The sequence below is a fragment of the Octopus bimaculoides genome, chromosome 29, assembly GCF_046866305.1.
Source record: "Octopus bimaculoides isolate indiv1 chromosome 29, ASM4686630v1, whole genome shotgun sequence".
In the NCBI taxonomy this organism is placed as follows: Eukaryota; Metazoa; Mollusca; class Cephalopoda; order Octopoda; family Octopodidae; genus Octopus; species Octopus bimaculoides.
This window is the reverse complement of record NC_142956.1, coordinates 6,654,710-6,670,116: the sequence shown is the minus strand read 5'-3', so window position 1 is coordinate 6,670,116 and position 15,407 is coordinate 6,654,710. Positions and strand designations below refer to the sequence as shown.

Here is a 15,407-nt window from a genome sequence, read left to right as displayed (position 1 = left end):
AAACGTCAGAAAAACTATTAACTGATTAGTCGTATAAACTCACAATTTAGTAGAACTAAGATAACTTCAAAGCATTTTGTCAGTAATATGTTATTTAATCTACTCCCTATCCTCAAAGTCTTTTTAAAAGATCTACCTAAGGTTTAGGGTAAATAATTGCAACATATGCTTTTATTTATTATTTTTCGTTATTAAGACATTTTTAATATAAGATGTCGGAACTGTATGGCTGAGGAAGTATTAAAGCACCATGATATTAATCCTAGGTGAGTGAAAACTTATGAAATTCAGACTCCATGACGAACATTTTACATGCTTAGCACATAGGATAGCGTAGACGAAGGGACAGAAATGTCAAAATGCTGAGTCAGGCCCCACGATGATTTTCTTTCTTCGGTCTCCACTCTATAGTAACCATATAGTAACAAAACATGTTGCTCTACAGTAAGAAAAAATTGAATAAATAAAACTTGAATAAATAATAATATTCTGAATTAAATAGAATTTGCTGCGTCTAGATTTGTGTTTCCTCCCCTACATTTATTTTGTGACCTGAAAGTCCAGGCAATGATATGAATCTAGACAACAAATGTTTGAAAACCTTTTCTAATATTGGGAAGAAAGCAAATGTTGCTCGTGTAACCAAGACAAAAAGTATGTCACATACTGCCTAAAATATAAAATGGCAGCGTTAAATGTTTTGATTAGACGCACATTAATGCTATCGTCTTAATCTATGTAGATGTTTTATTTATTATATCATAGAACATTCTCTCACTGAAACATCGAAATTTGGAAAGAAGTACACAATACAAACGAACCAATGTCTTGTTGATATATTTGCACCACATGGGATCGTCACATTAGTTCCTACTTTTGTCATTGGCCAGTAGAAAGTATGACTGTTGGTTGATGTTGTGTTTTCATTACAAACCACTGAAAAAGAAAGAAAACGCTAATATGAGATACTTATTAGGGAATTCATTGATGTGGTTTATATACTGGAAATGAATAGTTATAATAGTGTTGTTTGTGGTGGTGGTGGTGGTAGTTTTAGTAGTAAATGTAGTAGCTGCAGCAGCAACAGCATCAGCAGTTATAGTAGTAGTAGTAGTAGTAGTAGTAGTAGTAGTAGTAGTAGTAGTAGTAGCTGCAGCAGGTAGTAATAGTAGTAGCAGCAGTAGTACAATTTGGATGTGCTAACTGTTCTTAGGCCGATGATATATAATGATTTCTTAACATATTTTGTGACAGACGAATACAAAGATGAAAACCTCCGAATATATAACGAAACACACTTTATAATTTTATGTAATACTTGTAGGGAAAACCAGGCTTAACCTAAATAGACTTTTAATTAATTCCCTCAAAAGTGGCTCATCAATTCCAAAGCTGCCGAAGAACTACATTCTGACAATTGATGTATAACAACATCCGATTCTCTGTTCAATACAAAGATAGGCATATAAACATACGTTTATATACACATATAGCCATGCGTATGTGCTAATATTTTTTACATCATGGAGCAATATTACATGCAAAAGAAATGACTGGTCACAATGAAGGTATTGGCTCGTAGCGACTGTTCAACTGATATCGGTGTTAAAATGTATTGATAGAAAACTAAACGAAGTATAGTGAAAGACCTGATATCATTATTCGGCATTGTGTAGATGTGTTTTCTTTGAATTAGTGTTCACTTAGTATGAACTTGTAACTTTCTTGTGGGTGTCGATTATTCTCTAGTTCAGAAATATACCGGACTACGATGCCCAATGAACTTTTGATTCTGAGGGCATCTTCCAGATATTTTGCTTTTTGAGCTTATGAAAGTATAAGAAGACATACATTTTTCAGCTAAGCATGGCCTGATTTTACTTCCTTTCAGATATGTCAGAGTGTTCCTGCATCTTCTATGAGTTTGGTAAGAATTGTCTTACTCAAGAACACAACATCCACCACCGTCTGAGAATCGAACTCACTATATCATGATTGTGAGCCCGATGTTCTAGGCACTGAATCAATCACCTTCACTTAACAATGAATAGGTAACTTATTATTCGAGAATGTTTCAAGAGGAACATCTGATAAAGACAACAGCCATGAATTGGGACAAGATTTTAAGACCTTATATTAAATAAGTAAATATTATGCAAAATATGTTATTGATATTTAGAATTATTCTTCGTCTGAAAAAGAAAACATGAATAAATGTCTAGCCGTGATTGCTTCTAACTGGCAATTAAAGCCAGAAATATTCCGTACAGTTTGTAGGCAACAAATTGACAGAGTTGTAAGGTACGTCATGCGAGACTGCTTCATGCTATTTGTTCCGATTCTCTGAGCCATGATTTGAAATTTAGCTTAACTCATTTCCAATTCTGTTAAAAAATTACGAGTTAGCGTGGGGTATTGGCGTAACTGGGTACTTTGCGATTCTACTTCAACAATATTGTCCTACTTTGTCTCCAAAAGACTTAGATACACAGAGAATAGGTAGAAAACACCTATCTCTTGTAGAAATTTCCATAAATCAAACTAAAATGAGTAAAAGATTCAGCTGACAATGGAAAGAAGAAAAAAGAACATTATAAATAAAATCACAAAACACATTATTGACTTGAGACAAAAGGTGAAAATGTGTGTTGGTGTGTATATGAGTTGTGTGTGTGTGTGTGTGTGTGTGTGTGTGTGTGCGTGTGTGTGTGTGTGTGCGCATGTTTGTTTGTGTGTGGGTGTTTGTATTTATGTGTGTGTGAGTATTCTTAATAGTATTACCCTATTATGATGCTGATGACGACGACGACGTCGTCGTGGATAATAATTGTGATGATGATGATTGTGATGGCTATAAAAATGGCAAGAAACGTACTACTTACTTTCACCAATCAATTCCATCTCATCTCGCTGAATTCCCAGATTACCTAATGTCTGTGATGTGTTCAAAGCTTCAGAAATTTGTATCAAAACTTTATCTTTAGTAACATTATCTGTTACTGAGCAATTAATACTAAATATCTCTTTCTGTTTCTCTATTCTGAAATAGAATAGTAAAAGTGATTAAAACAATATAATTAGTTTCAACAATGCCTACCACGATATTTCATTACATGAAAATTTTATGAATCGAATTTTATGAATCTAAATTCCACCATTCCCTGCTACTGCTTGAGTAGACAAACTTTTCTTTATCAAAAATGAATACCAATGTATAGGATCTGATGTGTATCAGATAATAGTTTCTATACTTCGGGAGAGATTCTAACAGTAATATATTACGTACTGACGTCAATATAACCGCCTAGGACATTGCGCCATGTAGTGTACATGGCTGTGCCTGTATTACAAATCAGGATATACATGCATACACACGCATATGGATGTGTGTTGTTATTGTTGTTGTATGCGTGTGTGTATTTTTTTATCCCTGTATGTGATATAGACATTAATAACATATGCAATTTAACAAGTAACGATCTATTTGAAATATAATCCATGACGTACGATTCATTGCAAATGTTTATTCTCAATTATACGTGGATATTCTGTTAGAAGAATGTTCACTGCAGTATTTACGATCAAAGAATCTTTCATATTGTTATTTTGTGCAGAAATATCTCTTGTTTGTTTATCCTCAAAAGCTATAGCGCCGCGACCGCAAATTCAGTTGATTTTGATCTTCATTTATCTCCTCAGTGACGGACATTCTACTGCTAGATATAGCCACTACTCATCGCCGCACTGACGATGTATAGAAAACCAGTGTCAGAATAAGCAACGGTGTCTTGATTAGCCAATTAGCTTGTGAAAGAATATATTGTGAATACATCATATATATATATATATATATATATATATATATATATATATATATATATATATATATATATATATATATATATATATATATATATATATATATATATATATATATATATATATATATATATATATATATATATATATATATTTATATTTATATTTATATTTATATTTATATATATATTCTCTTACATGCTTCAGTAATTTAACTGAGGTAATGATAGAGTACTCCAATAGTCGAACAGTTCGGCTCCAGGACTTATTTCTTTTAAGCCTAGAACTTATTACATCGGCATTTTTGCAGAATCGAACGCTAAGTTATGGTGACGTAAGCACACCAAAATCAGTTGTCAAGCGATGGGCGGCAAACACAGACATACAGACATATACATATTCAAACACACGTATACATTTATATGTGTTTGTGTGTGTATATATATATATATATATATATATATATATATATATATATATATATATATATATATATATATATATATAGATAGATAGATAGATAGATAGCTAGATAGATAGATAGATAGATACATAGATAGATAGATAGATACATAGATAGATATATATAGATATATATATAAACATAATTAAGGGATTACCAAACAGTTGCTTCACCACATACCGAAGTTCAGAAATAGCAGCTAAAAAGCTTTTTAGCTGCTATTTCTGAACTTCGGTATGTGGTGAAGCAACTGTTTGCTAATCCCTTAATTATGTTTATAAATGTATAAGAACTTTTAAATAAGTTCTCCACCGATAATGGTGTTTACATACCGAAGGGCTTGGTAAAAATTATTAATTGTTAATTAATTAATAAATTAATAAATTGATAAACCTTTACCCTTTTAATTGTAATAATTATATATATATATATATATATATATATATATATATATATATATATATATATATATATATATATATATATATATATATATATATATATATATATATATATATATATATATATATATATATATATACATACATAAATACATACACACATACATAGATATGCGACGGAGTTCTTTTAGTTTCCGTCTACGAAATCATGTAACAATACTTTGGTCACCCGAAGCTACAGCAGAAGTCTATTTCCCAAGTTGCCATGGAGTGGGAATGGACCCGGAATCACGTGGTTGGGTAGCAAGTTTCTTACGACAGAACTACACTTGTGCCTATATGTTTATCTCTCTTTGTCTCTCTTTCACTCTCTCTATCTCTCTCTCTCTCTCTCTCGATATATATATATATATATATATATATATATATATATATATATATATATATATATATATATATATATATATAAAGATAGATAGATAGATAGATAGATAGATAGATAGATAGATAGATAGATATACATGGAACTATACTGTTTTCTCACCGATCCTTCTCTATTTTTTCACTTTCACCGTTTTGCATGTATCACTTCTTTCTGTTTTTTCTCTCTTTCTCTCATTGCTCTCACGTGTCATCGTCCATCTTTCTTTCCCTCACGTGACAACCCTTCTTTTCCTGCACGATGTTCTAGGCAGTGGACATCTTCTATTTCTCTCTTCTCTCTTTTCTCTTTTCAAAGAAAATATTTGTCTCAGGCGTTCATTATTTTCCTCCCGTTGTAGTCTACTGAGGTTCAATGTTTGTTTTCGTTCGGTTTCCTTGTATGTCTCCACTGTTCTGTTTTGTTTCCGATTTGACCATCCATAAAATCAAAAATTCGGAGACTCCTTCTCGTTGAATGCTTGAAATGAGGAGTAGATTGGCAGCCGACAATCGATGAAGGATCGTTCTCGATGCGCATGTCCTGTTTACCGTGTTATATCTCATTGTTTACGTTATCTCGGTTGTTTTCGCACTTAATTGTGCTTACACAGTTGGTCAGGTCTGGTACACATATATGCTTATATATATATATATACGCAAGAAATAAGTTTTGCCTCTTTTTAATAAGACAGAAGCTTTTATAAGACTGTCAAAAAGAAAGTGTTCAATGGAAACTGAGACAGAGAAAAGAAAAAAACCGTTTATTACAGAAAATACATCAAATTCGAGTCCTCGCTTCCATACATCTGATCATATATAAAAATACAATGGCCTTTAACATACAAAAAGAACACCTACATAACAACACAGAAGGTAAAAAATATATATGCATATAAAAATACAAATATATATAACGGCCGATCAAATAGGTATATACAATCGATTTTAACGCGTGTTATGCGACTAAAATCCTAAATAAAATATGCTCGACTAAAAATATTTTTTTACTCCACACAATTAAAAATATGTCAAAAAAGTTCATTTCATTAAAAAGTTATTTTGAAAAAAAAGGAAGATAAGTCGTATTAGTATTAGTTATAGGGATTAATAAATCCTGTAATTGTAGAAATCCTAGGTTATGTCCCCTTGACGGATTCTCTGGGATTACTAATACTATATATATATGCATTGTTAAAGAACAGGGTAAATTGGATAGGTTGTACATAGGCAGTACTGTTAATTTTAAAGCGAGGTATAGAACCCATATGAATTGAGTTGCTTCATTGAGTTCGGTTGTTAAACCACTACATAGGCAGTACTGTTAATTTTAAAGCGAGGTATAGAACCCATATGAATTGAGTTGCTTCATTGAGTTCGGTTGTTAAACCACTTGGTTTAACAACCGAACTCAATGAAGCAACTCAATTCATATGGGTTCTATACCTCGCTTTAAAATTAACAGTACTGCCTATGTACAACCTATCCAATTTACCCTGTTCTTTAACAATGCTTTGGGCCTAGTGATGAATTCGTTGTTTTGCCTACGTGCTCTGATATCTGTTTGCTGTTTTTCCCCTACTTAGGTGCGGAACAAGTAAAATAATGCAGACGCCCGAGCCTGCTAGATCCGGGACCTACGCTTCTGTAGCCAGCCTGCCAAACAACGCTGCCAACGTTAACCTTGAAATTCAGGAGATGGTGGTGGTTGAATGCATAGTGGAGGAAAGCAGACAGTTAATACAGTGGGAGGACGGAAAAAAGCACACCGCGACGCCATTGAGGTCGGACAAATGGGTTCTCCTGCCAAGCTGTCTCGGCAAGCTTGATGCGAAAGTCAGGATTGACAGGGTGCCTCTCGGGAGAAAGGAAATATGGTTTATAGCTGCAATTTTAACGAATTCGGACGAAAGGCCAAAAATTTACATTCTACAAAAACCAAACAACTGAACTGAAGGGGTTTAGGAATCGGAAGTGACAATCAAAGCCACCGAAAATGACATGGATGGAATAGGCGATGAAATTGAGCTACCAGAAGATATAGCATCATGATTGGGAGTAGAGGGGAGACCTCCCACTTACTACCACTGTAATACGAGGGGGTCACATAAAAGTAAATTGTCCGCAGGTCAAAGATGAACAGCCCGAGGGAGAATACCAGAATGAGGAAGAAAATAACGATAGTAAAAACACTGAAACAGCAGACGAAGAATACCAGGAAGTACCAAGCAGGAAGAGGAGGGAAGCGAGGAATTCACCGCCTAAAAGATATAGAACACATTCTCGCTTCTTACAGACAGTTCAATTGATACACAATAATATAATCACAAATTTGTAAATTCAAGTTACATTTATGTGACATGAGTGTAATTTCATCAGAAGAAAAAATATGTACCTTTGGATATAATGCGGACTTATTAATTCATTTAAACCTTGGGAGAGGCATTATGCCGGTAATAAACACACGCACTGGTTCAGTCCTTTATTAATTTATATAGTTTTTTATTAAATTATTTCATTGCACTCTTGCAATCTCTTCAGTAACTTGTCTCTCCACTTCCATTTATTTTGAATATATGATCTGGCGTTGTTTTGGCGTTGTTTCGAAACTGTTTGGTATGAGCATGTGAGTGTGTGCAAGCTCGTATGTGTGCACGCTCATATGTGTGCACGCACTTATGTGTTCGTGCTTATATGTAAGTATGTGCGTCCATATGTGTGTTTGTAACAATTTCGTTTATATCAGATCAGATAGAGACTTTTTAATTAATTTATTTACGTTCATATTCCGCATCATATGTGTGAACAACACATGCAACCACGGGCAATTGTAAGGCCCTCATCTACGTGTATTTGGTGTTTAAAATTGGTTGCGTTTCAGTTATGAGGACCGACTCCTGTATTTGTCGCAAAGATGCGTCACCGGGGTGTCTAGACAGGATTTCTATGTTAATTCTGTCCAGTACACCACCATGTTGTTCTTTGGCATGCTGGTAGAGCACCGAGGTTTGTTTTTGATTATTATAGTCCCTCCAATGTTCGTTTACACGTTCAGCCAAACTTCTTGCCGTCTCACCTATGTATGTGGTGTTTCTGTTTTTACACTCACCATCCATACAGCTTATTTTGTAGACTACATTTCTGGCTTTGCAGTTGGCACCAGGACTATTTTTGCACACAATGCAACTCTCCTCAACACACCTTGTTCTTCTGAAGGGATATGTTTTACATATTATTGATCTAATTGATCTCCCTGGTTTTTCTATAACATTTATCCTCAACTTGGTACTTTTGAGGATTTTTCGAAATCTGCGGGCCAGTTCTCCGTGTGGCGTGGCGTCCACAAACATTACTCCCTGGAACTTGTCGGTATTGTACCACGTGGTCTTTTTGTTTGTTTTGTTACTAATCCTTTGTAGTCTATTCCACTGTTTGTTACGGTATCTAGGTTGTGTTCCATTTGTATCTTTGACAACAATCTCCTCAAATTTCTTGTTAGCTCCTCTGTATACCCGGATTCTATCTTTCTGGCTGTATCCCGAAAATTGCATGCGATGCATGAAGTCTTGAATATGTTTTTGCCCCTCCCATGGACCGCACAGGGGGGATATGTTTTTCATTATTCTAACCAAATCGGCTACTAATATATTGATTTTCACACTGTGTGATAGAGCCGAATTCTTATGGATAACATACTTTGAAGATATAGGTTTCATATAATGTGAGTGGAGGATTTGAACTTTGTCATTAATTGTTTCTAGCCAAAGTTCTGTGTCAAGTACTGGGAGTCTCATGTTTAGGTGTCTTGTTGGGTAATCTATTGTTACTTTGATGCTCTGGTGTATTGTATTAGCTATATTCTGGATGTTTTCCATCACGATCTTCTCGTTCTCTTCAGTCTGAATGTTTGATGGTGTTTTGACTACGATGTTAATGTCATCCACATATCTCCCGTATAGTTTGAGTGTTATTGAGTGTTCTTCGAGAGTTGTTTTCAGCTTTTTGTTCCACCAGGTCATGAATAGGCTTGCCACGTCTCCGGCCACACTGACACCAATAGCCGCTCCCTGGACCTGCATGTATAGTTTTTCATTGAATTTAACTATATGGTTCTGCAGGGTGGTCTTCAGACTTGCACCTACAGCATGTAACTGCTCCCATGACCTGACAGATTGTATTATAGGCAGTATGGATGTAGTATCTCTCTATCCATCCATTGACATTGACTTTGCCGTAGAGAGATGTGTTGAAATTATTTCGGTAAGTGAAGTAACCTTCCGTGAAGTGAACACGAGGGAACTAGGCCTCCTCCTAAAGCTCGTTTATAATAATGAATACTTAGATCACCACGACCTAACTAGATTCTGCCCCACCAGGTCAGGACGAGGTAGACCACATACGATCACATCAGCTGCTAGAAAAACCACCGCAGAGCGTTGGAAGGGATGGAATACACCCACCCACGACCCAGAGGATAATATCCAAACACGAAAAATGGTTTATTTTCTTTTACCTCATCCTAGCTCTTTTCTCCCCCACCCCGTGAAGCTCGATATATATAACATACCCTTTCATTCTACACTCCACTGGGCCTATGGATGAGGGACGATATATAGAACCATCCACTTCATTCTAATTCAGCTAAAGTTCTATTTTCGATCGATCTCCTCCTTATCTTACACTCACCACTATCAATCATTTCATTCGTCTAACCACTTGCGAAACTCTCTAGCTCTACCTCAGCCATTTATTACTAAATCTCTCTGGCTTTTTTTCTATCTGACAGTTTCTACACTTTGTGGTTTCTATTCGATGATCCTCCTCAATCACATATTGTTTCGCTTTTTTAAAATTTTCTTTACCCAGCACGTTCAACCGAATGTCTGGTACCTAATAAAGGATAGTCCTGCAACCCTTCAACATAACAGTTCTTATCGCCTTTACAACCGTCGCTGTCCCTGATTAACTCCAAATAAAAATCATATCTTTTTCGTCTGATTTCCAATATTCCTTCTCAGAATACTGACTCACCTCGCTCTCTCTCCTCCTCTCTCTCCAATACCACCAACTTACTACTTTAAATGTTTTCCTCTTCTCAAATGTCACCCTCTCACATCATTATATCTTAAATAATCACATTCTTTATTCTAATCTTCTTCAATCATAGCGTTCCCTTTAATCCTTTTACTCTTTGCAATTTCAAGGCGGACTCTCAAGTGAAGGGGGCACAAGATCATCAATACCCTTTCAAGTACTCTATTCAATGGACACTTTGTACAATCGTGGAAAACATACCAAAACTGATGATGATGATGATAATGATGACGACGGCGATATATGTATGTATACACCTCTGTCCACATCCACGTGTATTTAACTCTGTCTGTCTCTCTCTCTCTCGCTATATTTATATACATATATATATATATATATATATATATATATATATATATATATATATATATATATATATATATATATATATATATATATATGTGTGTGTGTGTGTGTATATATATATATACATATATGCGCTTGTTATAATATTAATACAGGCAGATGGTTCATTGAAATTATAAATTTGAATATTATATGTCACATGTACAACATTGTTATTGTACAATTTGATGCATCAACAAAACACAGACCACTTGAATATTTTCATCGCAAATAAAACAAAATTTTAATAAACGTGTTAAATGCCCTTTTACTTACCCACAATATTCAACTTCGAATGCTCCTGTCAAGTTTAATAATTCATGTTCCATCTGCAATAGTCATATATACATTATTTATGGGCAAATTAAGAGACATGACTCAATAATGGATTGAGAATACAGATTTATTTGTTATGAGTTATAATCAAATACACACACACACACACACACACACACACACACACACACACACACACACACACACACACACACACTCACACATATACATATTTGTATGTATTCATGTCTGTATATGCAAACGTAACAGAATTTTCCTTTTATTTATTTCTCTTTCTTTAGTGTAAATCTTATATAACCTGCTTGTTTGCTTTTTTTAAAAATTCGAATTTGCTTTGCATATTTTTCTTTGTCATACGTTGTACGCTGATGTGATTGGTCAGATTCGTTTCTCTCTTCACTGAAATTCTTCCTCTCTTGGATGACCTAATCTTCTCGGCGACTACATCTACCAATGAAAACACATTGGTTACCGCCAGCCTGGATCGTATTGTGCACTGCTGTCGATGTGCATATATATATATGTAAATATATATATATAAAAAATTATAATACAGGGTATCAAGAGATACCACCACGCTGAAAAAATAGCAGTCAAATCCTGACTCCAAAACCACAATAAATGTCCGCAAAGCACGATTAGCGAAGACGAAGACCAAATAAACCAGTAAAAATAAGATAATTTCAAATCCTGGATTTCTGGCTTTGCATAAATGCTCTGCCTTCATCAGTGAAATATACTCAAGTACTGCGCTGATATCCTGTCCGGGATCGCACGAGAAGTTGTTTAGGCGGGCTATTTAAGCTAGTCGTGTGCATAGGTGCATATATATGTATGTATACGTCCGTTTATGTAAGTATACTGTTTATATGCATGTATTTGTATTTATGTACTTGAGTATATTTCACTGATGAAGGCAGAGCATTTATGCAAAGCCAGAAATCCAGGATTTGAAATTATCTTATTTTTACTGGTTTATTTGGTCTTCGTCTTCGCTAATCGTGCCTTGCGGACATTTATTGTGGTTTTGGAGTCAGGATTTGACTGCTAATTTTTCAGCGTGGTGGTATCTCTTGATACCCTGTATTATAATTTTAAATAATTATTACCTTTGATGGTTTTTATTCCCATGCTGACCACTTGATAAGATCAATATTTTAAATACCGATCTTATCCTTATTTATATATATATATATATATATATGGTGGTTGTCTACTCCTTAAACAGAGTTTGACCACCTCCTGCACCTACACCTTAGCCCTTTCATGGCGTCTGATGTGGCTTTTTAAACCAGACAGTGTTTTGAAAAAACACCCACACAGATTGCACCTCTGATTTGCACTACCAATATATGCAAGTAAGTTCTGCTCATTATGGATCCTAACATGTCTTTTAAGACCCCCATTGGATTTGCAAACCCTCTGGCACACACCACATTCAAACGTGTGCACAGACATATAATCAGAATAGCTGGATGAGGTTTGTTTTCCATGGGTTCGCAGGTGAGATTTGGGGCCAGCCAAGGACAGACATGGTCTGTCACAGACTGTGCACGCAAAAAGGTCCTTGTTATTCACCTTCTCAGTCTTTACATTTTTCCTTAAATATCTCTTGAGCCCTGCTTGCATCATCCTGGCCTCTTCAAATGCTTTCACTCCACTCCACACCCATATGTCAGGTCGCTCTTCAGTGCTACTGGTAACATGTAATCCAGTACAACCTGTTGCATGGTCGGGTCGTCGGCGACTAAACTGGTAACCCCACCAGGCTTGCTTGGTGAGGAGGGTGTTGTTGGACACCCTGCAGGACGAAAAATAAGACCTGTCAAAGGGCGGATGAACTCCTGAACAGTCAACGACCATCCAACAAAAATCTGTAAATATGTATATATATATATATGTATGGGTAATGTCTGTAAATATGTATATATGAATAATTTTAATTTTATATATATACTATTTTTTATCTTTTATATTTTATTTATATATATATAAATATTTATATATATATAAATAAAATATAAAAGATAAAAAATAGTATATATATAAAATTAAAATTATTCATATATATACATATACATATATATATACATACATATATATATATATATATATATATATATATATATATATATATATATATATATATATATATATGCACACATGCTCACACACACAGACAGAGAAATATATATATATATATTTATATACATATATATATATATATATATATATATATATATATATATATATATATAATAATACAAAGAACATATATGCATGTATATACACATATATGTACATACTTACATCTACATGTGTATATAGATGCATATCAGGGTACAGGACGTTAGCACAATGAACTTCAGACAACGGAACGAACTCAGGAAACACACGCATGCACACACATGCACGCGCTCGAAGAAGAAATAACGTAATTGATCACGTGACTAATATGAAGCATGGTGCATGTTTCTTTTGTTTGGTGCGTCTTTACCGTGAGTAGACGATTTGACTTGGTAGAAGAACGCGCAGTAACAGTTGGTGTCGTAAAAGCGGTGTGCGAATTTTTGGGTGTTTTTTTTGTGTTAATATAAGTATATATATATAAATATGTATATATATATATGTATATGCGTGTGTGTGTGTGTATATGTTATATATATGTGTATATATATGTATGTATATATATATATATATATATATATATATATATATATATATATATATATATATATATATATATATATATGTATGTATATATATGTATGTATATATATATATATATGTATGTATATATATGTATGTATATATACAAACGCACACACACAAACACACATATATAAAGACTTCCAGAAATGTAGGGTTAATTGGTATATGAAACATCATAACTGTGAACTGGTATTGAGTTTATTGAATTCATTATTCAGGTGTTGTTTAACGTTCATTCCATGAATTAGACACACACACACACACACACACACACACACACACACACATATATATACGCACACGCATACATAAATATATATGTACATACTAGCTTGAGTACCGAATACCACGTAGATTTTGAGCTGGCTCAAACGGAAGGCTAATTGAACCTGTGGCCCAAAACTAAACAGACCTAAATGATATCACTAAATTGAATCTATAATGAGTATATAGCCCCGGCGGATGAGAATTAATTCTGTAATGCAATCATTTAATTTTTCCAGTCACAAGTTGAATTCCAAATGTTGAGGAATTTGTACCAAATTTCTTATCACGTGTAAAATAAAGAAAGTGAATGTTGCTTATCTCTCTCTTGATGTCTGACGTCATCTAACAAACGCCGGCCAAGATGGCGTGAATCAGCCAAGATTTACCGGCTAGAAATAGCTACCCCAATGTTTTTAAATTAGATCCCAACAGTGAATGCTGAAGAACAAAATGTTGACCCTATTTTCAATTCCGGGATCGTCCTGAGTACGAAATGTTATAATGTGTCTATGTAGAGCAAATGTAGCCTGAAATATATGGGTTCCGGACAGGCAGAACTTGCCGTTACGACAGCAGTCACGTGACTGGAATAAGCAATACAATAAAAGAAGATATATTTGTGTATGTGTGTATGTGTGTCTGTGCGTGTGCATATGTATACGTGTGTGTATCTATGTGAAGAGAATAAAGAGAGATAGAGAGATAGAGAGAGAGAGAGAGAGAGAGAGAGAGAGAGAGAGAGAGAGAGAGTTAAACAGATTATAAGCCTTAAAGATGAGATGGCTACTCACAGTTCTAGATACGTTTTCAGCAGCTTTTATATCATCTTTGATATTCTTAAATGTCGAATTGTAAATCAGATGAAATTGAAAGGAATTCGTCCAGCCTATAAAAAGATACAAAATAGAAGAGAATATCAATCATTACAATTATAAAGGAGAGACACGCCACAGATGTACTGAGCGTTAAAATTTAGGTATAAACATAAATATCTCTCTAATAGCAGTGTTGTTACTCGTATTGAAGCGAGAGAAACTTTCATTACATTAATTCAGTTCATTTCTATCTGGAAAACGCATGAACACCACGCAATTTCATTTCCTTTCTTAATGGCATCAGAGAAATGATAGGGTTGATAAAAGCCTGGAAAATCCGTCTGTTTATATTCTATTGCTTAGTTCATCAGACTGTTTCATAAAGCGATGTACACTGCACCATTGATGATATTTTATAAACACTGACAGAACGTAATGTATAAAAAAAAGCGATGCATATCAGTAATATCTGTAATGCATACACTTCATTATCCAATGAAATATTATACAGAATATAATGAAAGCGGGTTTAATAGGTTCAATTGCCGCTTGACAGGATGATAGTATTTGGCGTGTGACAAGGTTTGAGTAGGTGAACAAAGGCTTCTCGTCTACTGTACCTTGCTCTACATTTACAAATCTAGTCACTGTACCTTGCCCTTAGGAGCTACCTGGGCTCTTTGGAACCGGAATGCTTCGCATGCGCTATTATTCATAGGATTTCGTATCGAACTATAGACTGTACTAAGAAACTAGAATGCAATCTGTTACTTG

General features: G+C 34.5%; 1 protein-coding gene across 3 annotated transcripts in view; it reads right to left on the bottom strand.

Moving 5' to 3' along the window:
• Nucleotides 1–15,407, bottom strand: part of LOC149130320 (uncharacterized) — a 148,204-nt gene that overhangs the window by 17,951 nt on the left and 114,846 nt on the right. For all 3 annotated transcript variants that reach the window (XM_089345181.1, XM_089345182.1, XM_089345180.1), the window contains exons 36-39: nt 14,610–14,704; nt 10,819–10,871; nt 2,883–3,040; nt 822–936 (exon numbers count right to left, since the gene is read on the bottom strand). In XM_089345181.1, coding sequence (XP_089201307.1) covers nt 822–936; nt 2,883–3,040; nt 10,819–10,871; nt 14,610–14,704 — 421 coding nt within the window. The remainder of the gene's footprint in view (nt 1–821; nt 937–2,882; nt 3,041–10,818; nt 10,872–14,609; nt 14,705–15,407) is intronic.